This window comes from Miniopterus schreibersii (assembly GCF_964146895.1).
Source record: "Miniopterus schreibersii genome assembly, chromosome: X".
Classification (NCBI taxonomy): Eukaryota; Metazoa; Chordata; class Mammalia; order Chiroptera; family Miniopteridae; genus Miniopterus; species Miniopterus schreibersii.
In genome coordinates, this window is record NC_138104.1 from 8,094,123 (window position 1) to 8,121,506 (window position 27,384).

At 38.4% G+C, this 27,384-nt stretch overlaps 1 protein-coding gene across 1 annotated transcript in view; it reads left to right on the plus strand.

Moving 5' to 3' along the window:
• Positions 1-27,384, plus strand: part of GPC3 (glypican 3) — a 357,395-nt gene that overhangs the window by 266,903 nt on the left and 63,108 nt on the right. The window contains exon 6 of the mRNA XM_081125313.1: positions 2,198-2,318. Within this exon, the coding sequence (XP_080981439.1) occupies positions 2,198-2,318 (121 nt within the window). The remainder of the gene's footprint in view (positions 1-2,197; positions 2,319-27,384) is intronic.

Below are 27,384 nucleotides of genomic sequence, written 5' to 3' on the forward strand. Positions count from 1 at the left end.
TAAATTTTAGCAACTATCAGCATCAATTGGATCAGTACTTATGGTTACTGCTTTGTACAGTAAATAAAATAAAAGCAAGTTTTAGGTCTTAGCCACAGGCCAGCTCTTCCCAACACTTCTGTAACCAGAAACCATGCTTAATTTACTAGAGTCCTTTGAGGATTTAAATAGCACATGGGTAGAGCAGAACAGTGTATGCTATTTCAACTTTCAAAAACTTTGGCAAGCTTTTAAACCCAAAGCTGTTTTTAAAAAATTGAGTCACAATGGAATTGGGCAGCAGCGTTTAGTCCTGGTTCCTTATCCATGGCTGGGAGATAAGAAAAAATAGTTGAGCTAAAGGGATACTCTTCTGAATGGCAGAAAATAATATAGTAGAGCTACAAGAGATCAGCTGTGGGACTAACTTGATTTAATATTTATAAATGAGTTGGATGACTTTTTTTCGAAAATATATTTTTATTGATTTTAGAGAGAGAAAGGAAGAGGGAGAGAAACATCCATTGACTGCCTCCTGTGTGCCCCCTACTGGGGATTAAACCTGCAACCCGGGCATATTCCCTGACCGGAATCGAACCGTGACCTCCTGGATCATGGAAATGATGCCCAACCAACTGAGCAACACTGGCCAGGGCCGGAAGACGAATTTAAATCATAAAAGTCAGAACTAGATTTCCTGACTTCCTCAGCTACCATGCATGTTTTTCAAAGCATGTCCTTAATATTGGCAGATACACTGTATCTTGCAAGGGAAAACCTAACAGAATCAGATCAATATCTTCTGAAGTTGTGAAATTTTCAATAAAGAGATAATGAAATCTGCCCTATCACCCTCACAGTATGCTTGAGAAGCACCAATGAGCTGAGTGACATGAAACTGCTTTGTAAAGTGCTATGCAAACATACAGTAGTATTAATTATTCATTGCACATCATAACTTGGGGTTAGATATGTAAACTGCTTAAATTGTAGGAACTTATCCTTTATAGATAATCATTGCATACGTGCAAAGATTAGTATACAAGAATGCTCTTTGCAGCACTGTTTATATTAGGAAAATATTAGAAATAACTCAATTGTTCATTTGTAAGAGATTAGGTAAATAAAGACAGAGCCATACAGAGGAATAAAGTAATGATAACAAGGCAGTTTTTATGTCCTGACATGGAAATATGTCCAAGATATGTATTAAGTGATAAAAAGCTGCAAATCGCTACGAGTAGTATGATTCCAACTTTGGCTGATATTATCTCTTAGTATATGCATGCGAAAGCCCCTAGGAGAATATGCATCAAACTGTTAACCATGGTTCTCTCTTGGAAGAATAGGATGATGGAGGAATTTTTACTTGATGCTTTATTTCTGTACTGTTTGAATTGTTTACAATGAACATTATTTTTGGTAATAAAAAATATGAATTTGGCCATGGCCGGGTGGCTCTGTTGGTTGGAGTGTCGTCCTGTACACCAAAAGGTTGCAGGTTTGATTTCCGGTCAGGGCACATATCCAGGTTGCAGGTTTGATCCCTGGTGGGGACATGTACGGAGGCAACAAATGGATGTTTCTCTCTCTCACTCCCTTCCTCTCTCTCTAAAAACAGTTTTAAATATATATATGAATTTGTCCTTAACCTGACTATGCTATTATAATTGGGGAAAAAAATGTTTAAAATGAGAGAAAATTTATGCTGCAAATGGCTTGGGAAAGCCTCCTGAAAAGAAACCCAGCTCCAAGGCCTTCAAGAAATTGTGGGAGAAGCAATTGGAGAAGAGAGAGGAGGTAAAGAACATGCAAGAGTCTTTCTCCTTCAAATGAGTAGAAAGCACGCTCAGAGTTGAGGTCTTTCCAGTGTGCTTCCCTGCCCTCCCTTAGCATTGACATTGGCCCTTACTCTTCTGGACTATGCACTAGACCGAGAACACAATAAAGACTTTATCTGTCTTGTTTATTGTTGTATCCCCAACACCTAGAAAAAAAGGATGTTGAATGAATGTTTGTTGACTATTAAATGAGTGTTCTCTATTGTAAAGAGACTCTCTCCGGAGTGGTTTATTTTTTGTTTCATGGGGTCATCCCATGGTTTAAAAGGCTGAAGAGAGCTTGTGGTCAGCTTGACCATTGGTGCCAGATACAGTCAGCTTTCACTTTGCTTCAGACTCTCTTGTGACAAATCTTTTCTTTACCTTCACCTTTCCAGATACAGCCAAAAGGCAGCAAGGAATGGAATGAAAAATCAGTTCAACCTCCATGAGCTGAAAATGAAGGGCCCTGAACCAGTGGTCAGTCAAATTATTGACAAACTGAAGCACATTAACCAGGTATGTGGAACTATATCCAACAAAAATGAAAGTGGCAAAGAAGTAAGGGATGGATGGTATTCACGGTCCAAACTGTATTCTTGTGTTTTTGGAGAGGCAGCCATTGTTTTTTTTCTTCAAAGTTTCTCTGTCTTTGAAGAAAATGAACTGAAGGTCAAAAGAACTTTTTACCCTCATTTTTCACCCCACTTCTTATATTGTAATATTAGAGAAAGCTTGGAAAATAGAGGGAAAATATTTCTCACAATGCCATTACTGCATCCCAGGATTATTCATTTTAACATCTTCTTTTCTAATATTCAAAATCATCACATTCAGACTTTTACATAATTAGAAGTATACAAGTGATCTATAGTTCTTAAAATTAATGCTATATTGGAAACACTTTTCCATGTTGCCACAAATCTTCACATTAATCATTTTTGTGGCCATAAGATTACTTCAAGCCTGGCCGGTCGTGGCTCAGCGGTTGAGCGGCGACCTAGGATCCAGGCAATTGGGATTCGATTCCCAGTCAGGGCACCTGCCCGGGTTGTGGGCTCAATCCCCAGTTGAGGGTGTGCAGGAGGCAGTCGATCAATGACTCTCTCATCATTGATGTTTCTATCTCTCTCTCTCCCTCTCCTTTCTTCTCTCTGAAATCAATAAGGATATATTTTTTTTTAAAAAAAAAAGATTAAGTATTCATCATAATTAATCAGCTTGCTTTTGCTGTACATTCAGATTACTTCAAAAATTTTACCATCATAAATAAAGCTACTTCTTCATATATAACGCTTTCTCCTGATCTTGGATCATTTATTTAAAATACTGGAGTTATTGAGTTAAAAGATATGAGCATTTTTATGCATGTTTCTAAATTGCCTTCCAATGAGGATGTATCAGCTTTCACTGCCACCAGCAAGATGATTCACTATGCCCATAACAACTTTTGATTCACTGCCATGCACAGAGACACCCACAGATTTGCTTGACCTGTACACAGAGTTTTTCCTTTCATAAGAAGTTTAGTAGCTAAGACACAAATAGAAGTTAGTTGTACCATCTGCTTGTGATTGCTTTGTGGCCACAATAAAAAAATGCCAACATATACCAGAGTGACAGTGTTTTTGCTGCATGATGCATGGGTGGGAGGGCCCTGGCACCACTGACTTCTATTTGTAGCCTAAGAAGAACTTAATGAAACGAAAACCCTTATGCAAGGACAGAGCTTTCTGTATGAAAACATTGGCATGATTTTGTTTTTTAATATGAAGTTTAGCAATGAAATTTCTGTGGTTCTTAGAAAATGTTTAGAAAGACCTTCTAAATAGTGGTGTATTTCACTGCAAGTGGCATTGTGAAAGTATTTACAACACGCTTGGGTGTGACTCCTCCGGTGCCTAATAAAGTGCTCTGCGCTCAGTGAGCACTTAATAAATAGTTGTTACTGCTGCTGAGCACATGATTATGGCAGTATTTGCATAACCAGTTTTTTTCTGTGAACTCACAACCTCACTAAGTTCTATAAAGCCTGGTTAAATATAGTATGATTATTTTAAAATGCATCTCTGAAGATTTCAGAGCACAATGCAAAACACTGAACTGAGGACCTAATATTTTTCACCTGGGGACAATTGCTAAATTATTTCTAAATTACCTCAAACCAGTTTTATCTGGGTGGCTCCACTCAATTGATTAGACCCCAGCATTGTGAGGCCAAAATTTCAGGGTCCATCACTGTGCCCATAATCCTAAGTGAGGAATACTGTGTGTTCAGCCAGGTGGCAGGGAATTTGAGGGTTCTACAGAATTCTAATCCTGTTTTCACAGCTTCTTCAGAGGGAAAGCACAGTGTAGAAAGTACTTAAATAAAGATAGATAGATGGATAGATGATAGATAGATGATAGATAGATAGATAGATAGATAGATAGATAGATAGATAGATAGATAGATAGATAGATAGATGATAGATAGATAAGATGAAGAACCAGAAGAGTGATGCTGCTCATTAGTTTTCAGTGGTTTGCTTTGGGCTAAGGTGGGCTAGGCTAGTGTAAGAGGGACTCCAGATAGAAGCAGGTGTTAAGATCTGCCGTCACCAATGAGTAGGTAAAGTCAAGCAGGAGAGGGGCAATCATGAGAAAGATTAGACAAAGACCTGTGGATGGAACCCCCCACCCCCAACACACACAGGAAAAGGGAGAAGCTGAATCAGACTTGGGTTCTATATGATCCAGTGATCACTAAGAATATTTATAGCAAGTCCTTTTATCAAAGACTTAGTTCGATGTTTGATATTAATACTGTGGGAGACCATGTGACATAGGGGAAAGAACATGAGCTTTGGATTGATGGACCTGAATTCAGTTGTGGATCTTACTAGGCATATAACTTTGTGCAACTCACTCAGCCTTTCTGAGCTTTTAGTTTCCTCATCTGTAGTATATAGCGATATCATAACAAGGTTACTGTAAGGATTATATATATGTATATATATCCCCATTATATAAAGTTCATATGTAATTAAATGTATGGTATTTTTATATATTGTACATATTTTACATATATCCACAAATATATATATATATAATTACATGTGCATGACAGATAATAAGTGACAGTTGAGATGATTATATTCAGGATTTTCTCTATAGGCAGAACCTGAATTTGAAAGGGAGCGAAATCCCAGTATTCTTTACCAGCCGAATTCTGCTCCCCCAATTTTGTATGGTTGTAGATCTCTTTGATGTATCTCTTCTTTTCTCTTTCATATTGTTTCCTTCTTTCCCTTTCCTCTAACTTCCAGCCACAGAAGCTTTTCAGCTTTAGGTAGGGACTTATATATTGTCAGAGTAGGAAAGGTCACAGTTTATGATTCCTTTCTCCTACCTCTGTCCATGAATGTGTGTGTGAACATTTTTTGCTTCCTTACAAATACCATTAAGCAACCAATTACTTCACATTCATAGACCAGTTTTAACTGTTTAAGTTCAGCTTTGAAAATTGGTTGGCTCCAAGCACTCATGTTGATTTTTTTCCCCTCATCTGTGTTGCTTTCCATGGCCAAAACACATTTTTTTCAGATCTTCAATAGATTTTATATTTTGGTCATAAAGAAGAATGTGGTGGTGATGATGATGATGATGATGGTGGTGGTGGTGATGGTGACAGTGGTGGTGATGATAATGATAATATGTTTATATTTGTGTAGCATTTAACCATATTTCAAAGGAATCTCATGTCCTAAAGACTAATTACTTATGTTGGGGAAAATCGCCAACCTGGAATTGTATAAGACACGGTACTTTCACAGAATCATTCTTTTCAAGAACTCATTGTTACCCTTGGATGTTATGTCATCCTCACTGCCCCCTGGGAGCTTAGTGATAATGTTTGTTCCTTTTTATAGCTAGAGAAACTGAGGCAGAAAGCCATTAAGGGCGATGTGGGCATACTGCCAAAACATCCAGTGAGTTCAGTTGAAAATTTGATCAATCATCCAGATGTTGTTTCCTATACACTGCCAAACATCTGGACTCACTGAATGCCTGACCAGATTGACCTGAAGTTTTAGTGTTGGGAAGGTTGAATCAAGTTAACTTGCCCAGGTTCACATGTAAGTGAGTGGTGAATCCAGGAGTATAATATTATCTTTCTAAGCCCTTTGCCTTGGTATTAAACTACAGGAGGGTGCTCCAACATGCACATCTATACATAGAGATAGTTTTCTCTATGTATAGCTTTCTCTATGTATGCCCATGTTTGTCCATCCAGATAGACTGTAGTTAGGCCATATATGAGCACATCCCAAAATAACTCTTTACTTTCTTTCATGGAAATTCTCAGCTGCCTCCTTTCAGGTTATAGTTGCTGTTGATAGCACTGGAAATAATATACTCACTAAGGGAATAAAGTAACATTATTTCCATATTGACAGTCCCGTGGTGTAATCTTGAGGGGATAAGTTCAGGGTCTTTCCTGGGAAGGCCTGCAGGTGTGGAATGTCCTCCCCTCTTTCCAAGTCAGAGTTCATGTGTAACATTCCCACGATTAGAAATGAGGATCTTTTTATTTCCTTTTCAGTTTCTAATTTGTGTGAGGATTTATTGTCTTGTGTTAGGAAAGGAATTGAATTCTTTAAAGTTCTCAGTGTCAGTCCTGGAATTTGCAGGAACATATTGCTTTTTTTAATAATAATAAAAAAAAATTTGTTTTTGTTAGTGTTCTGCTCCAAGGCTCCTGCATGGAGAGCAGACCCCACAAATACCAAGAATTATCATGATACTTATTACCCATATGTTACTGTAGGCCATTTGTCTATCCTCTAACCCTTTCTGTTGGTAACGTTTTCTCTGTCTTGAAGAGTTAGCTATGTATTTTTAGTTAATTATGCTAATTTACCTGTCCTGAAACTGCTATAGACATTATTGTTCCCAAGGAAAATCTAGCTGTTTATTGTTTTTCTCTAGTTTCAGTTCAGGTTCAAGTAAAATTCCATAAATTGTTTTCCTGCCCATTGTAAACAGTTGAAGCCAGAGCAGTCAGTACCTGTCCATTTGGTGTCAGAAGTTTTCATTCAAAGTTGGCTAAAATCTCATCTGCTTGGGATGGTTGAAATGTCCTGCTGAATGGTAGGGGAGTAGCCGAGATGGCCTCTTAAGATTCCTTCCAGTCATGTGATTCTGTGATTTGTGGCTCAAGGTCAGGCTTTAACCTAGCACCCTCTTGTGAACAAGTCTTGTGACTATTCTCTGCTCTGCCACTCTTTTTAAAACACCTTGTTCCCAGGTCACTCTTTGCTATTGTAACCTCTCATCTTTTCAGAGATTTTTCCCTTCCCAACAGTCTTCCAGCCTGGGCAGATGGAACTTAAACTTGCCCCTCCCCTCACCCAATTCTTCTCTTCTGCCTTGTTCTCATTATGCTATGAAAACATTAATCTATAAAAACACTTTTGCATTTATCACTCCTAAGTTTCCCTACTCCAGGGCCAGATCCTGTTAGTCATGTGACCCTATATGAATGATAATTCTGTCATACATTTGCATAACACAATTCAGTTCGTAAAGCTCTTCCATGAATATTAGAAAAGCTGACCTTTGCAATGGCTCAGAGAAGCAGGTATTATTACCTAGATTTGCCCAGTGAAGAAACCATGGGCACTAGAAGGCTAAGTGACTTATGTGCAGTAAGTGGTAGAACTAGACCCATAATCCAGGGCTACCGATTTCAGTGTGTGTGCTCTTTCCTTCTACTTCTAAAAAGACATGGCACACCTTGTTATGATTAGCAAGATCCATATATAAAAGATATGCAAAAGCACAAATAACAGAAACTTATGCCTGGCCAGCATGGCTCAGTGGTTGAGCATCAACCTATGAACCAAGAGGTCATGGTTCGATTCACGGTCAGGACACATGCCCAGGTTGTGGGCTTGATCCCCAGTGGGGGGCATGCAGGAGGCAGCCGATCAATGACTTTCTCTTATCATTGATGTTTCTCTCTCTCTCTCTCCCTCTCCCTTTCTCTCTCTGAAATCAGTAAAAACATATTTTAAAAAAATATTAAAAAAGGAAAGAAAATCATTAGTTTGTCTAATGATTTCCAAGTCCCTAGTATATAGTAATTTCTATGGTCTAAAGCTCTAAAATCAGCAGCAAAGGAGACCAAGCATGTTGTTTATCAGATCTCAATTGAAGATTCTTAGAAAACTACCACGCTGTATGGTGTGGAAACTGGGGCACTTTGTGACATGGGTTTAAGTTATGGATAGCAGACTATCTTTCTATTAGCTATCTCTAATTCATAAAATGATGTTAAATGGTGAAAGAAGATTTAAAAATGTAGAGCAGACAGTGAAATGTCTACACCATTCCCCTTCATTAACACCTGAAAAGTATTTTTAAGATTCTTGACAGGCTACTTTGTTATTATGAAAAGACACTAACTTTTGAAATAGAAATCTAAACTTTTAATAAGTTAATTAGTAAAGTTGTTAAGTGCCAGAGAAGTACCCAAGACATTCCTTAGCATGTGATTAAAAAGAAAAACTTTAAACAAATCTCAGACATCATAGAAAATACTCTGAATAACTTTTTTCATAGTCTTCTCACAATAAAACCAGTAAGAGCCATAAAACACTGCCCTAGTCCAATGGTTGCTAGAAAAGGCAATGCTGATATAAAAATTTCTAAATGAAAGAAGAAATCTTTTGTGAGTCAAATTTAAATAAAAAACATTTCCAAATGGAATTGTCTCAGTGTCTGTCACACTTCTTCATATATGAATAGTATGACAGAACTCTAATAATTGCTGTTTCCATATGGAGCCTTAGAGAGAGAGAGAGAGAGAGAGAGAATCTACAATGGCATGTTAACAAGAGCCAATGAATGACTTCTGAATTACAAAAGGACAAGTGTGTGGGTCTTTAAATACCAGACTTAGATTCTGTGGAGCTAAACATTATTTCATGAAGTAAAAAGGAATTAGCTGATGCATTCCAAAACACATTTATTATTAAAAAATCTTCTGTCATTTTGCTTAATAGCCTGAAAAATAATTACAATGTCTGGTGGCTTTGGGGAACATGTGTTTTTAATATCTTAATTACTATGTACAGTTTAATAGCACCACACCAAGAAGAATTCCCAAGTACTTCATATTAAATTTTTTGAAATGAACTATTTTCTATATTTAGAATATAATGGGTTAAAGATATTTAAATTGGGTCATGTATTTTAGTGCTTGCATATTTATAATTTTTCAAAAATGGAAGATGAGTCAGGTGTGGTGAGCCAAAATGTAGTTGATAACAGTGTTGTGGTAATATTGATTTAACAATTATAGAAATACTTTATCTTTTTTCATTGCAGTATTGTAGTTTCATGAAATTTTGTTGTTGTTTTTTAGTTAGAAGTATGGGAAGTGTCAGCAATGGAAAGACAAGTTCTACATATGCAAAGGGAATTCTATTAAACTATAAAGGCTACCAGATTTACAAAGTTAAAAATATATTTCCAAAATATCTGGAATCTATAGGGTCTCTTATTTATATTGACTTACTAGTAAAATGAAACAGTACATTTTTTAAATAAATGGTTACAAATGGTTTCTCTTTACCCCCAAAATCTTTACTATAAAAGCTATATTGTTATATGTATTTTCAAATACTATTTGAGAAATTCAGAAATAACCTTTCATTGATATATATTTATGAATATGCATCTTGCCTTTGGACTATCAGCTCCTTAAATCTGGGATCATGCATTTAATTTCCTGTTTCCTATAGTACCTATCATATATAGAGTAGGTGCTCAATATATACAATATTTTATTGATAATTCATTAAAAGAACTCAACCTTTGCTGCCCTCAATTTTTTTCCGAATTTAGATTCAATTTAAGGTACATTTCACATACACTATTAACCAGTTTCTGTACTAAAGGGCAGGGTTACTTAAGTACAGAGTTATAGTTAAAAGGGTCCTTTAGGTGGCATAGCGTCCAACCCTCTGGTTTTACAGATGAGGAAGTTATAGCCAAGAGAGGGAAATGACTTGTCTAAAGTCATATTGCCAGTAAATAGCAAAGCTGGGCCTGGGAAATGAACAGATCAATATTCTGTAATGACATTATACAGTACTTCCAATCACAGCAGAAACCCAGTCTTAAGCACTTTATCTTAGGAAAAAAAGCAGTGTACCATGAACCATGATCTTGTTAATTATTTATCTCTTGTTATGGATATTAACTAGTGTTTGGTTATAACAAGTACACCTCAGTGCCTATCACCTCAGTGCATATCGCCTCATTAAACTATTGAACAATTGTTGCACATGGGTCAGGGAGGTGGGGGGCCTCTGCTGGGATCACTGAACCAAAAGCAGGCAGCGTCAGCAGGACCTGCTGCTCATGGGCCTACTCACAGTCGGACTTGGGCTCCTATCCACATTCAGGAACAGTCATCCTTTCACTCTCATGTTCTGGATCTCAACTCCTCCACCTTCCTGGGCAACCTGTAATAATTTATCTGGTGCCTTCTCCCTCCTTCCAGTATGACAAAATTAGCCTCATGGTAGTCACTGGGCTTATGTGCCAGGTAGCTCAGTTGTTTAGGCAGTGTATTCAGATTGTGTTTCATAGGGAGTAGAGATGTGGGAGAGGGGTTGTGGAGTTGTTCTGAGTCCCCCATTCCTATTTTAACCAAAGCAGCTACATTTTAAAGATCTACTTTACGTATCAGTCTTCCAAGTAAGATTACGTTTAAACAAAGGGGTCCAGCTGCTAAAAGAATAAAAATCTCAGGGTACTCTTGAAGCTAACATTAATGGTTTAATCTCATATGTGCCATTTTTTTATTTGAGCATTCATTCAATGAGTGTACTAAATATCTATAATAAACAAGGCAGTCACAGAAGGCCTTCCAGTTCCCATCAGCCAGCTCCTAAACTGAACTGTTGGTTAAAATGGTGACCAAATGGAAGAGTGTGAATGGCTTGGTCTAGTCCTATTGGAAGCAATGTCCCAAAGTGATTTGGAAGGGCCTATGTTCTTGTACTAGTAAGCCAAAAGTGTCTTATTTGACATTGCAGACCAACACATCTAAATTATCCTTGCCCAAGTCATTAGGATTCTGACGAAGTCCAATGGGAATAAGTACTGAGGAATTTGTCTTAAACTAGCTTGTCTATATAGAACAGACAGTTTTGCCCTTGGATGGAAGTCCTGTGTTAATTAGCTCAATTAAATGTTTGGCCTCTGTCTTGTATGCCCATGGTTATTTGAGACTTAACCTTCAACTGCAAACTTATTTGACACATAACCGGGGATGTTTCCATACTCTGTATGGGCTCAGTATTAGTACTTAGTGAAGGTAAAATATTTATAATGGGATGAATTCTGTATCCCTAACTATATGGTTGCCTTAGATAGCAACCACAGTGATTTTGTATAATAACAGTTAAGTAGAATATTTCCTGCAGAGTTCTAATTAATGTCCAAAGTAGAAATTACATTTTTATTGGATTTTATTGGATAATTTCTTAATAGGGTTAAAGTATGATCTTATTTGTTTAATTAGTTGATTTAGATATTATTTTCTTCATAGTCCATATTTTGCTAGGTCATCACTTTTCATAGTACTATCTATTCTGTATTATGGACATGCAATTAACAAGACTAAAGAAGCTAAGAAAATTACCATTATAGTATGTCATAAATAATGAAGCCCAAGTTCAGATCAGTTATTTCCCAGTTCACTGAAGAATATTATTATTATTATCATGGTATCACTGTTAGGAAATTTTGAGTCATCACAACAAATAGAAGAAGAACCAAAAGACTATAGACCGGCACCTTTTACCTTCACCTTTAATAAGGGGTGGAAAGTAGATAGTGGAAACCACAAGGCTGGGATCCTGGTGTCACATCTTAGCAAAATTCTAGACTAGATTCTTGGAGAGCATGAACTCCCAGAAGTCACCATGATGATTATTAGAAGTCACTGTGGACTCACTCAGAACAAATCAGGTCACTTCCCCTTGTGTGTGTATTTGTGTGTGTGCACACACTCACATGCACCTGACCTTACTAGATCAGAAGAATGGCACAGGCATGGTATGTCTAGATTTCAGCAAGGCATTTGACAGTGGTTCCTCGGGTCATTTTTCAACACGTGGCAAGAAACGTTGGCTAATCATATGGTTTGGTAAAGGGAAGCTAATTAACCATCATACCTGAAGAGTGTTTTCTTAACAGCAATATCAGCCTGTAAAGAGGCTTTTGGTTATTTGCTTTGTACTTGACCCTTAGTGCCTGAAGTTTTTACCAGTGACCTAACCAAGGACAGAGAAAGCATGCGTCTAATATTTAGGGATGGCAGGAAGCTAGGTGGGGTTAAGCTAATACATAGATAACACAATCAGGATATAAAAATATCTTGATAGACTGGAATAAAAGAGAAAGCTAGCAAAGTGAAATGTTACAAGGATAACCCTGGCTGGTGTGGCTCAGTTGGTTGAGCATGGTCCCATGCACCAAAAGGTCACTGGTTCAATTCCTGGTCAGGGCACATGCTTGAGTTGAGGACTTGGTCCCCATTAGGGGACATGCAGGAGGCAGCCCATCGATGTTTCCTTCTACTGATGTTTCTCTCTCTCTCCCTTCCCCCCCAACTAAAATCAATATAAACATTTTTTAAAATGTTACAGGGATAAATGTAAAGTATTACATGTAGATTCACAAACAGGAATTTATAAACACAGTGAGGGAACCCAACTTAGTAGACACATTTGTTTTAGTTATGATGGAAACAGCAATGAGGAGCAATGAAACCTTCACTGACCCACCAGACTCTACCTCTCAAATGTAGACATCACTTAGCAGCTCTTTCAATGTTGTGGCCGTCATTGGGGTATAGGGGGAAGAGGTGGGTAAATATGTACGTGTGTGTTGGGTGGGTCAGGGAGGGTCATGGAAGTTAGTGGCTAGAGAAATATTATGTATCCTGTTTAAATGTTCAAAAAGTTATTTTGGGATTGTAGTGTTCACTGCTCCACAGCAGTCTTTGTAAAATCAATAGTACCTGCTTTTGTTGTGAAGTCGTTCAGGTATGTGATTTAGAGCCATATTGAGAAATTTGAGAGCCACAGCATTATATAATCTAGTTTGGGGGGGAAACTACAGATACTCTAGAATCAAATGTAGACCTGGGGTTAAGTACCAGATATGTCACTTTGTAGTTGCCTGGCTTTAGGCCAAATTATTTAACCTCCCTGTACTCAAGTTTCCTAATCAGTGAAATGGGTATGCTATAATCTATCTTAAAGGATTAGTACAGGTGTTAGAGATAATGCATGTAGTAGACACTCAATTAATTTTTAAGCATATATTAAAATCTTATTTGTATTTTTTCCTCTTTATTGAATTTATTGGGGTGACATTAATTAATAAAATTATACAGGTTTCAGGTGCACAATTCTATAATACATCATTTGTACACTGTATTGTGTTCACCACCCCAAATCAACTCTACGTTCATCACCATTTATCCCCATTTATCCCCCCATACCCTTCTCAACCTTCTCTCACCTCCCTCTCCCAGCAATAACCACACTGTTGTCTGTGTCCATGAGTTTTTTTCTCTTTTTTGCTCAATTCCTCCATTTATACTTACTCTTTTGATTCATATTATAATAGTAGGGAGAGTTAGCATAAGGGAAAGTAAGGAGTGACCTTTTAAGTAGCTTGATTCTCTGTGCCTCGGTTTATCAATTTCTGGAATGGGGAAACTACAACTTTTCTAGTTTGGGTTGTTGTTTAAATGATTTAAAAATTCTAAACATAATCATCTAAATGCTAAAGATTCTTGGGAAAATATATCTAGCCAAGCTTCAACAGATTTTTGAACTATTTAAAGTTTAGTTTGGCTCAAAGTAACTGAATGGAAAATGAAGATGATAAATTAAATATATATTACACACACACACACACACACACACACGAAGAAGTGTGGGTTTAAATGAAGTTCTTCAGATTTTCCCAAGTTTGAACTCTGTCCTTAAGTAGAAGATCTATAAATAGGCAGACTGCCCTAGAGCACAGCTTAGAGATCTTACCACATGATTCAGATCCCCAATTTAATCTTCAGCCCCACCAGGACCTTTCATGGAAGGATAGTATCAAGTGAAGAGACTTCAGAGCTATAAAGTTCAGGACAAGTTAATCTGCATTCCTTTTGCATTTTGCTCTCTAGTTGAAGATGGTGAGAGGTTCCTATATTTAAAACCGGCTGACATGATATCCTTATTGGCAGATGTCTCACAGGAGGTATTTAGAATGATTTTGAGTGGTGTATAATATGTTCATGAGTGTGTGTGTGTTGCACATGCCGACAGAACAGAAAGAATTCACAGGACTTGAGACTACAAGCTTTCTTGAGACCTCATCACTCTCAGCTGTTGGAGTGATGTCACAGATTCCAGGAACACTGCCTAGGCCCAAATTCCCACAGCTCTATTTTGCATTGCAGAGCCTAAGGCACTGAATACCCATTCTGTGGGCTCTACTATCAAAGAACTATGGAATTTGTTAGCCAAATTCTGGGACCAGAGACTACTTGTTGCCCAGAAAGAAAAAAAGAAAAAAAAGAGTAAGAAAAAAAAGCTTCCCCCTGCTGCCTGAGCCTTTGTTCCTGCCTGGTGATATACCATGGAAAATGGGGAAGGAATCCAGACTCATTAATGAGCTATTACAAAAGATTAAGCCGAGCTAGGGGCAGCTCATTATAGCTGCATATAGATTTTTGAAGGCATCTGAGAGCTGGAAAGCTCTCCAGACCAGAACCTAGTGGGGCTGTTACCTTTGTTCACCAGATCCAAACATAGGATAAGCGTGTTCCTGTGGGGAACAATTTTCTTGTTGCTGATTTCTTTTTTAGGGTATGCCATTCTCTGAACTATTGCATGTCAAATTGATTGATCGGTAATTGCAATCTGTACAAATTATTGTTAAAACTACAGGTTCTGTTATAAGATGCTGACATGGAGCTCAATTATGAGCTTCTCTGTGGTTGAATTGTTTTTGTTCTTGTCTGCTGTTCTTGGAAGTCACTTAAACCATGACTATTTGTATGACTGTTTCAGAATGAAACTCATCAGGCAAAAAAATAAAATTAAAAATATAGGTATATATCCTCACCATTTATTTAGAAGTCATTTATTCAATGCCCATGGGATGTGTAGTGCCAAGTTTAGTGGATTCTTGCTGATAAAGGCATGGAGAAACCCCCTATGCATAGTTATCATCACATAACTTTTATCATTACCATTTGAATTCATTTGTTCAAGATATTGAGCAGCTCTGTGTGACAAGCACTGAGAGTAGGGGCTGCAGACAAGGACACAGAGATAACTTAAGCATGATTCTTGCTTTCAAGGAGGGCGATGAAAACATACCTACATAACTATAACCCAAGGCATAGTTTAAGTGTTAGAAGAGAAATATAAACCAAGTACTATGCTAGCCCACAGAAGGGAGGGATTAATTCCTACCAAGGGAATTAAACAAGGCTTCAAAAATAGGTAGCCTTTAAGCCAGGCTTTGAAAGATGAGGAGAATTTTGACAGATAGAGATTGGAAGGAAGGATCTTCCTGGCAAAGGAATTTGGAATGAACAGTGGCACAAAGACCTGAAAGTGCATCAATAGCCTTCTGTGGCTGCAGAGCTGATGGCACAGGGCAGAGTAGAAGAGGACATGGGCAATGAAGGACGACACTGAAAAGGTGGGAGAGCGGTGCATGGTATAATAAAGAATCTGAATTCCCTGTTAGCGGTGGAGAGCTGGCGAAGGGATTAGAGCAAAAGCGTGACGTGGTCAGATCAGTGTTTTATGATGTTAACTCTTCCAGGAGCATGAAGCATGGTTTGGAGATCAGAAATTGGAGGCAGGGAGTCCAGTTAAACTTAACAGAGTTTATGAAGCAAAGAAGTGAAGCTTACTATTAAAATTCATTAACCTTCCTTTCCGCTGCCTAATAGAACTGTTGAGGGGAAGAGGACTGTTGTGTCCTAAAGTCAGGCTAATTATCTTTGGCTGTTAGCCAGGACACGTGAGGGGGTGTAGCATGCAGAGGTTTGGGTCTCTGGAGAGGAGGCATGGAGTGACCTTCTCATGGCAGACTAGTACCTTATCCAGGTCCCACAGTAGAAAATTCTACTATCTCCAGAGATTGTCCCTCATTGAACCTGAAAGGAGAAGTTCTCACAATGAAGTATTTAGATTCCCTGATGAATATATTAACTACTACTTTTTAATCAATTTGTTACACACTTTTATGAGTCAGGATTCCAATTAAAAGTAGCTCCTTGGCTGTTGAATGTTGAGTGCCATCCGTTCACTGAAGTCTCGAAAACTACCAAAACTGTGAGAAAGACTCAGAGAGATTATAGTGTTTTTCTTCAGCTGCCACTGTGGGTGCTTAGATGTGTTGGAGAGACTACTGTGTTTCGTGACAGCCTCACAAAGAGGAGTGGGGGAACCCGAGGGAAGCAGTGACTTCAACCTTCTTAAAACACATTTTCCCATTTGTTATCAACTCCTGTGTTTTTCTAATTATAGCAGCTACTTATAGTTTATGCCGTTTCCCTAGAATGGTCTCCAAGAACTTTATATTTAGGACCCTGCTTGTTAATTTTACTCAAGCATGTGCTGACAATGAGCTGACCTGGCCTTTCACCAAGACTAGCTGGCTGGCAGGCACTCAACGCTTTTTCTCTCCACCTTAGCACTCCCGTGCTCTTGCCGGTCAGTGCAGATTCTAAGAAGGCAGATAAGGTGTGTTGTTTCGGCAGCATAGGATCTTGTTTACAGCATTTCCACAAGAGTAGAGTCTTGTCTACCCCGGTTACCACTGTATCTTCTGCTTCAAGAACAGTGCCTGGAACATAGTAGATGACCAATAACTATTACATCAGCAAGTGAAGGATTCTGTTCCAATGTTTGATTTAGCTGTTTTCCTCCAGTTTAGGGAGAATGTCAATAATGTTATCCTATGCAAAATACCAAATACCATTGTATTTTGGAAGCAAATAACTTCTTTTCTAGTTTCAAAGGTACAGAAATGGAGGGAAATTTTGACCCAGAATGGACCATACCCAGCATCTCACCAGTAATTGATTTATATTTTGATTTTTGGAACTTTTGAACTAATGAGATTTAGTTGAGATTTTGGACTTAAGAGTTGATGCTGTAATTGGTTGAGACTTCTTAGGGATGTTGGGATAAGGTGAACGTATTTTGCACATGGGGCAGATGCGAATTTAGGGAGAAAATTTATGTGCATATACAGAGGGAAAGCAAGAGAGTAGGGGGATTCTTTTCACCATGAAAAAAATTATAATATGTTACACTGGGGTTTTGCCTTTAAAGTATGTACAGAATATTCTGTCTGCCAAAAGTCATTAGAATAGTCCTCCCTTTACTTTTTAAAATATATTTTATTTTATTTATTTTTCCAGCTTGATTGAGATATAGTTGATATATAACGTTGTGAAAGTTTAAGGTGTACAATATATTAATTTGATACACCTATGTATTATGAAATGAATACCACCATAGCATTAGCTAATACTCCATCATGTCACATAATTAGTATTTCTTTTTTGTGGTGAGAACATTTAAGATCTACTCTCTTCCTCCACTGTCTTGAGAAACATTGTTGAATTGTACCATGCCTTCCCTGTGAGTCCTCATTCCATTCATTCATATCTTCAACTTGATAAGACCTGGTAAATCCATGAACTCTCTTCTTGTTCTGCCTCCCTTTTATGACCTTCACTTGGTAGTTATGCCATGGCTCTCATCCAGTGGAATTACTTTTGACAGAGACCCCAGTTAATGGCCTTCTCCTTCCTACTATGCCTATTCTGTCACTGTAAAATACAGTATTGAGCAAAGTTACAAAACCTACTTTATCTGTCAAAGCCTGAGTAATAGGAACTTTCATTTTCTTGGCAGTCTTCTTTCAATTCCAAGCTTAGCTTGTTGAGGCCTGAAGAGCTGAGATGAAATAGTAATTCATGAACCTACTTTATTTCTAGACTCTGGTTTTTCTGACTCCTGGAGTCTTATGGTGACTCATGCCTCAGGTATTGGTAGCTAGACATTAGGAAACTTTCTTATTTGAGAGTTATGAGTGTGAATAAAGTAACCAAAAGCTTTAGCACACCTACCTTTTTTACACAGATTTCTCATGCTTCCCCCCAGGCCATTGTTTCTGTGAGGAAAGACAGATGGGTCTGTGACCTTGTCTACTTTCTGCATATTTATTGAACCTAGTGTGTGCCACTGACTTTTGTTATCGCTGTTCCACTAGCATTGCTAGTCCTGAACTCTCATCCTGTAGCCAGTCAATCATCAAGTGCCTTCAGGTCATTATTTGTAGTATTCTTTGTCTGAGATCCTTTCCATCCCTATGCCTTTACCCTAGTCCAGTCCTGCCTTACTTCACCATCAATCCCCTGTTGAGCACAGAGACTAGAAAAATCAATGAGACACTCACTGCCATTAGCTTACAGGGACCCACAATCTTTTTATGTCTTTGTTTTCTTCTAGCACTATAGTTTTTTACATGACTTATGTTTTTCTTTTGTTGAACCATGTTTGTAACTTTTGTCTCTGCCACAAAAATACTTGTTGCCTTCCTTTTATAAGTCCCTATTTCCTTGACCTCCACTTATGCCACGTCACCTTCTATGCAGGAGAGGTACTTATTTCCCCACAACCCCTCACTCGTTTTCTTTCTATTCACCCACTCTCGTCTTCCACATAATTTAAGAATTTCTCTCATAGGTTGATTCCCCCCCCCCATTCCATTAGTAATTCTGTCTTTATTTTTATTTTTATTTTATTTTTTTAAATATATCTTTATTGATTCCAGAGAGAGGAAAGGAGAGGGAGAGAGGGAGAGATAGAAACATCAATGATGAGAGAGTCATTGATCGAGCCCACAACCCGGGCCTGTGCCCTGACCGGGAATCGAACCCTGATCTCCTGGATCCCAGGTCGACGCTCAACTGCTGAGCCACGCCCAGCCGGGCAGTAATTCTGTCTTTAATGGAAAGTAGTAAGAAAGACAAATACCATGTGTTCTCACTTATATGTAGAATGTACTGAACAAAATAGAAGCAGAAGCATAGATACATGGAACAGACTGACAGCTGTCAGAGGGGAGTGGGGTTGGGGTACTGAATGAAAGAAGGTGAAGTCAGAGTTAAAGGGGAGTAGGGGTAGGTGGACATTGGCAAAGGGGGGATAAATGATAAATGAGGATGGAAAGAGACTGCTTGGACGATGAGTGCAGGATGCAGTGTACAGATGATGTTTTATTGAGTTATACACTTGAAACCTGTATGGTTTTATGAACCAATGTCACCCCAATGAATTCAATAAAAAATGACCTGGAGAAAGACAGAGATCAAGACCAAATAGCATTTACGGAGCACTTGCTGGGTACTAGTACTATATCGGGTGTTTCGAAATATCTAATACAGAGCACCATTCTTGCTTTGTGCTCCCTTCTGGATTAAACACACACACCATAATCTATAAATGCTTTTGGCTAGTGATGAACAGCAGCACTTTTTTTTCTTCAAAGCCAAAGCACCAGACATTTGGAAAGGAATTTGCAATTTGTGTTGTAATGCAACTGATCTCCTTCTTCCTGAGAATGTTGGTTTCTTGCCAGAGCGTTCAGTTCAGGCCCACGCAAACTGGATGTATTTATAGAGGGCCCAACGAGGAAGAAAACATGATAAACTTTCCTCCCTGGTACAACAGACAATGGCAAGCAATCACCAGGTGAATGCCATGTAGCATGAAACTTGGGGAGCCAAATGCCATCTAGGTACACGGTAGCTAGACATCTGATAGGTTAAAGGGCCCTCCTCACCCTCTAGGCAGCTGATTCAGGTCTGGGGACTCAGAAGGGTTATTCTAGTTTGTGACAAGCCCACAGAGACTTTTTGGGGCCCTCTCAGTGTGCGGAACATGGTAGACTGGACCCACTAAAACTACCTCTGAATTCTTAACATAAAGACGTTAAAAAGAAAATAACAGTATCTGCATTTGTTTTAAAGGTTATGAGGACCTTTTATTTACATTATCACACTTATCCCTCGCTACTGTCTTGTGAGCTCTATCATTAATATTCTCTATTATAGGTGATGAAACTGACATTCAGATTGTAAGTGACGGAGAGGTTCAACATACTTTAAATTCTGTGATCTTTCTTCTACTATGTTGAGGGATGAAGCAGCATTAAGACAGTCTAATTATCTAGGAGGTCACCTGAAGTAGCCTGGAACTAGCAGCTCCTCAACTAGCAGTTTCTCCCAAGGAAGGACTATTGAAATCCACAAAGTCATACATACAAGGATATTTCAGTGACGTTGTCATAAAAGCAACCCAAATAGCTATCAATAGGAGATTGATTATGTGAACTATGCCATTTCCATGAAATAGAATAATCTGCAGCCATCAAAAAATATTTTTAGTGACTATATTCACCTCAAAAATATTTTAATGGATGCAGATTATTCCACTATACTTAAATTAAAAAGACAAATAATTTTAAAAATATTTTTAAAATAGTGTTGTGCAAAGAAAGATATTCATGATATCTTATTACGTTAAAAAGGTTATGAGACAATACTAAAGTACAATCCAATTTTTACAAAAATTAACATATGTATATATGTATGTATGGGGGAAAGTCTATAAGAATATATATTAAGACATGAGCAATATTATGATAACTTTCATTTTATTTTTTTACCTCTCTGTATACTGCCCAAATACTTTTTAAAATTATTTTTTATATCAGAAAAGCAATAAATTTATTTCCATTTAAAACAAACAACAAACATTTTGAAATGAGAACAGATGTAAAATGAAACCACCCTGCACCGAGTCAAAGTTCTCCCACCTCTCCCCATCCTCCCCATCGGAGCCGTCTCCATGTCTGTTGCCTGTCTCAGAAGTAACCTAGGCCCTGAGAGGCAACGAGAGCATCAGCTCGCCTGATACCCTCCTGACCCAGTGTTTCAGCCCTGACAGCACAGCAGTTACCCCCTTAATTCTACGGGCGGCACCAGAGATCTTTAGAGAAAGGTCTCAAAGGCAGCCTTATGGTCCACATCACCCAGGATTCCTTACTGAGAGGCACTCCAAGAAATGTGTGCACACTGAGAGGTGGCCCGAAGTTCTGGGCTTCCCAGAATAACCCAATATTAGTTCATCATTCACAAACTGACCCAAACGTTTTGGAATCTATTACTGTTTTTTGCCCGCCCTATGCCTTAGGGAAATGAATTACTTAAGTTTAATATTTGGTATTTGAAGTAGGGCTTCCCTTCATCTAATCTAAAATCATCTATTTCAAGTTCAAGGGGGTACCTCCTAATTTTAGTGCTATAGGACATAAGTTTGTGGTTACCATACCCATCACAATTGTATGTACTTCTCTTATATTCTCCCTAAGCCTTCATCTGTTCAGACTCAAGAGGCCAGTGATTTTAGTCTGTCCTCATATGGCTTTACCTTGTTCTCCACACTTTATTAGTTTATTTCTCCTTCTCTGGACATTTTCCTGTTCCATTTTGTCTTCTTTAATACACCATCAACAGAATGTAATCCCACTAGCACATACACAGTAGCTCTAAAATCAGTACTGCAGCTTACCTAAAAACAGCTTCTCTCTTAGTGGGTTGCTAGCTCCAAACATTCAGAGGTTCAGCTTTCAGTGGGAGAAGAGTAGTAATTAACGAGCTCTGAATGTTGATCTGTTTTGTCTTAACTGAAGAGATGTGTATGTGATCTCCACTTTATATTGTCTACTACACCAGGATCCAACTATACCCTAAAGTAAATTTCATTTTGGGGGAAAAAACACTCACATCAATGAAATAAATGCTGGTTCTAAAATGTAACATTCCCGCTTTATGAAATAAGACAGGCCTAATCTCTCAAAGACCACAGAATAAGCCATATGACAGTTTTGTAACGTCAGAGACTTTCAGTCATTCCTTCACACACGTAAAACCTTCAGACTTTCTTGAGAAAATAGCCTTTATTTTAAAAAAAATAGCTTTGAAGTTTGAAAATCAAAGCAGACCAGCTGTTTCTCAGAACAGAAAGGACTTTCCCTAAACTGCTAAAAAGCTAATAAGGATTTCAAAGGGCAATGATAATTTACTCTAATACTCAAAATACAGGGAGCACCAGAGGTAGGACAAGCTGTTTACTGCAACTAACACATTGACCAGGGAGCTTGCTCAACTTTCCTCCCTGTTTTCCCTCTTTTCCTTTCTTTTGGTGTCTGTTTTTCTCCTCCCCTCTTTCACCATCCTCTGGCCTCTTTCTTTCTATTTCTTACCTTATTTTATTTTTTTCTCAGTCTTTCTCTTTACTCCTCCCTCACATTTTTTTTTTTTTTTAACAACTCCATTCCCCAAACTAGCTATAGCAGAGACCTAGAGTATTTTAACTGTTTATTATATAGATTTAATGGAGTTTTCCTTTCCCTATTCTTATTTTTTTAAGGAGGTGACATGAATATTTTGTATTTCTTCTACAAAAACAAACTAAATGAAGGCGTTTCTTGTGTGTGGCCACAGTTGATTTTTTTTCCGCTGTGGATCAGTGGCCCTTGATAGAAAAAAGGTCCCCACTCTTGCACTAAAGTTCTTGCCAATTTAATTCTTTTTCAGAAAAGGAGATGAATAACAGTATGCACAATTAGTTACTGTGGGTGGGAGAAGGAATTTGACTGGCGGCAATTTTCTTTGGAAACAGATAGGGAAGCACCAGTGATTGCAAGAGTTTTACTTGTGAAAAAATAGAGGGTATGAAATAACGGAGGAAAGTTCAGCTGAGAACAGGAACATCTGGGGCTTATTCATGGTTTTTCAGAAGTTTTTGAAGCTTTTTTATTAGCTGGGTTGACCTCAGATTGAGGAGGAGACTTTTCAACTGTTAAACACTTTTTTCTTTGCATTCCTAAAGTCATATTGTGTTCAGCTTGTTAATATCTGCAGAGGGGGCCTTGGGCAGAGTTGACCAGAGTTGGCATGCTTTCGGGACATATTTCCCCATAGCTGGTATTTCCCTTTCTTGTTAAGGATTTGCATGTGTCCTTTTCATCCATACATACGGCAGATTCCTCCAGAAATAATTGCATTTGGCATCATAGTTGTTAGAGAAAATTCAGAGGAGGGGGTAAATTGCCACCCCCACCCCCACCACTGAGACAGCTGAAGGAAGGAAACAGGTCAGACAGGGTAATACATAAACATACCTGGAATGTAGCAGCAGGTAATTCTGTCTGTGTTAGTCACGATAATAACTTGCATGTTGGAATACCAGTGGCATAGATTCCAAGATGTCTAGGATTGAAAAAGGAAAAACACACACAAATTGACACCTAGCATCCCCTTGACTTACTGGGCCTGACACTGGAAACATTGGCTAAAATGTTTCCTTAGTATAAATGGAGCATGTTCCAAGGCACTTTCTCCCACTCTTTTCTAAAGAGGATTTTAGGTCATTTATTTGGAACTTTTGGCAGCCAGCGCAAGAACATCATCCTGCAGGGAGATTCCAACCCAGCTTCAGGTGGGATGGGGAGAGGGGACTTCATCAGATTGCACTACAGTAGAAGTTTTATTACCGGGGCCCCTCAGTAAGGTACTCTCTGAAAAGGAGTATTCGTTCAGGTCATGACAGTGTTGAGAAGAGCAAAACATAATCTATGCGCTAACACTATAACCAGAAATAACTTTCTATGTTAGAAATTAACCAGTACTGCCTAAACAGAAGCCCTCATTCTTAATGGTCTGCAAAATGTTCTGTGGCTAAAACTCTTGGAGGTAAATCAGTGATTTGTTTTTTGTTGTGTGTGTGTTGTTGTTTTTTCCCCTTTGTTTTAACTGTTGGGCCTACAAAGTTTGTGTGCAAGCAAAAGAATTTAAACAAATTTCCAAAAATTTGACATTTAAAATTTTTGGTGTTATTCCGACAGATGTTCTGTATTGAGTTTATGGTCTATGACAGGCTCTTTGATTAACAGCTAAAAGACATACAGTCAATTCAATAAATCAGCACAGAGTACTTGAGCTCCTATTCTAAATGTTTATTGTTTATTCAGCCACTTAGTGTCAGGCACTCGGCTAGGCCCTGGGAATCTAGAGAGGCACAAAGATGAATCAGACACAGTTCCACCCTCAGAAAGCCCTTGGACTCATAGAAAAGATAGACATAGACACAAATCATTAGAAATCAAGGCAGAATGTGACTGTGATTTTAAGACAGGTCCAAACAAAGTGTTGTGGGAGCGCAGATGAAACCGTTCACGTCAGCTGCAGTAACTGGGGAAGAATTAATGTGGAGGAAATGACATATGAGATGATTCCTGGGGGATAAATTGAATTTCAACAGAGGAGATCACACAAGGCAAAGAAAACAGCATGCACAAAGCATGAAGGTGTGAAACCTTATGGTGTATTTACAGAATGGTGATTAGTGAGGGTATATGGACAGAATTGTGAGTTGGGGTAGTCAAGTGGAGGTATACCTTGGGCAGTTATAAATTTGAGTTAGAAGCCTGGGAGAAAAGTCTACACAACAGAATTTTTGAAAAAATCTGAACAGTATTATTCCCTTGCAGACAGGTCCCTTATGGACAATATTCGAACCCAGCCTCTTCTCTTTGGGGTTCCACAATTAAATGAAGAGGCAAAGCATTCATCTATATCTACACGAGAAAACAGAATGACCTACATATTATATGATACGGCGCGCATATGCAACACCTGAGGAGTGCATTGGGAAAGCACAAGATATATTATTAGTGATTTATTGTTTTTGAGGCTAACTTGGAGCCTTTGTCTGCCCACCGCCCCCATTCAAATGTCACAGCCTTCCTAGACAAATGCTGCCACAGACCACGAACAGATTTATTCACAACACTAGTGGTTGGAAAGGAAAGGGAAAGAGGAGGAAAGGTTGGCAGGAGAAGGAACAAGCAATTCATTTTTAGGTTGGAGCATGAGAAAATTAGCTGTTCATAAATTCCAGGTGATTGGTTTTTCTCCTGTTTTATCATGAATAAAGGACCTGTTCACATTTTGAAAGTAACACCTCATAGTACAGAATGGAATAAGCAGGCAGGCCAAATTCCTTCTTTGTTTTTATTAAAAGTGTAAGAATAGGAAGTTTGTCTGACCCACATAGAGACTCCCTAGGGGACAGAAACCCTTCTCATCATGTGTGAACACATAGGTATTTGACACTTCCTGCTTCATTGAAAATAGACTTAATTAAAATATTTAGTAATGACTCATTTTGAGTGCCAGGTGCTTACACAACCTTATGGTTTTGCCTCTAAGAATTTTATAGATTTGAAAAATAATCCTTGAGTAAATTAATGTTTCTCCCACTAGAGTTCCTTTCTGGACACCGTCATGTAAGTCCCCATGGATGGCCTTAGAGAGGAAGCCCTGGGGAGAGTATAGTTTACTAAGAGTGAACTTCCTTGCTTTCCCTTTGCATCTGGCTGGCTAAGGCATCTGCTGCCTTTTAAAGTGTCATTCTTCCCAGTTCATTTCCATCACCTAACACCACAAGGAACAGTGCACCTGTCTTGTGTTGGAAAGGAAATACGTGTCAAAGTGAGAACAAAATAAGGACAGTTGGCTCATTCCAAGTTTGTGTGGGACTGGAGTACAATTGCTGTTCCCACTGTGTTAAGGGAGGGGGGAAACGGCAGCCACATGGGGAAGGAGTGTTAAATTGTGGCTTGTGTCCAGATCCACTCCAGCTATCATCCCTTTAAATCACTCCCAATAATGCCAAGCTCTTTAATTAAAAGTGATTTTAATGTAGAAGTGATTTTTCTAGAGAGCCTACCTTCTGCATCGTGAGGGGAGATCTGCTAGTGAGACCATGCAAGTCACTCACCACTCCTAGACTATCGATGCAATAGCAATGGGTCAGAGCTCCAGAGGAATCCATTTTAAATAAGATGTGATGCCAGGGTTGCACTGACTTTCAGGAATTAAAGATCCTGTGGCACTTCTTAAAGGAGTGCTTGCCCTGACCTCCTTGGCCAAAGTTCACATCTGTTAATCGCATCTGTTGACATGGGCTTCCCTTGTTCTTTCAGCTGCATATAATATTGCTTCCCTTGCATCCTGTCTTAGATTGTTGTATAGTGTTGCTACGTGCTATTAAACAGCAATTGCATTTCACCCAGTGGGTAATGCAAGCAGAAACCCTTTGGGAGAAGTAGTGCTACAGAAATGTTAGATAGACAGCATTTTTTCTTTTGCGAGCCAGGAAGTGTAAGTGTAAGAAACAGACCCAAGCACTCTTCAGAATAGCTGTTAATGTGTATGTAAGCAATGACCATATGGAAGGCCAGAAATGCCAAGGGTCGAGAAGACCCCTTAGATATAGGGAAATGAAAACAGAATTTCTTAAAAGTGATTTTGGAGGGTGCCCTATAAATTCAGAATAACATATAAGGAATTTTGGAGTTTTTTTGAAAGCAGATAGCTTCTATTTGTATGGGTCTCTGCAGTTTACAAAGTGCTTTTTATATACGCAAATAAATTTAATTCCCCATAACTCTGTGAAATAGGCATGACTGTTATTTTAATTTTTTAACATAGGAAACTAGGGATTAGTGAGGTTCAGGGAACATCCAGCAAATGGAGGAAACAAAGGAGACAGAAATACTACAGCTTTTCTGACCCCAAATTCTTTACTCTGCAGCACACCTACCTTGATGAGTGTGTTGGTTATGGTTTGATGAATGAAGCATATGTCTGGCGTACCTTCCTAAGTCCATTTTAAACATTGAGTTGCTAGAATTCGTGGGGATTATGAAAAGCCCAGGTGTGTTTTTTTTGACACCTGAAGGTTAGGACCCAAATTTTAAAATGTTAACTGTTTTAACAAAATAGAAACCTTTCTAAAATAGACTTCCTTACTTTATCATATGATTGCATTGTACAGAAGATGGAAATGCTTTAATTGTCACTTCAGTATCAAAAATTTTTGGCAACTTCTATCTTTGGCTGTGCCCCAGAGGCCTCCAGGCCTCACAGAATAACTCAGATAAGTGCTGTCTAGCTGATCCATTTTTTCTTTCTCTCATTCCTATGTTGTTGAATAAATAATGGTATTCTGCATCCAAAAGAGTGATTATACATTGGAAATGACAAAGTAAGTAGTTTACTTATCTGATGTAATCTGTCTATTCCAATATAAATTCATTGCTATTAAATATTGACTGTGGGAGCCATGAGTTTGGAATTATGTGAGAGATAGACAACAGAGATCATGCATACTGTGGAAGAAAGAAGTATAAACTGAGCAAAGAAACACATTTCCTGGGTGACAAGGCAAAATAAAGCAAATATTGAGAAAAGTGAGACATGGGGATGGAAAAGAGAAATTTTAGAAGAGTAGTAAGTGAGTTTTTAAAAGTGTCAACTTGAACTTCATGTAGTTAATATGTCCCCTGG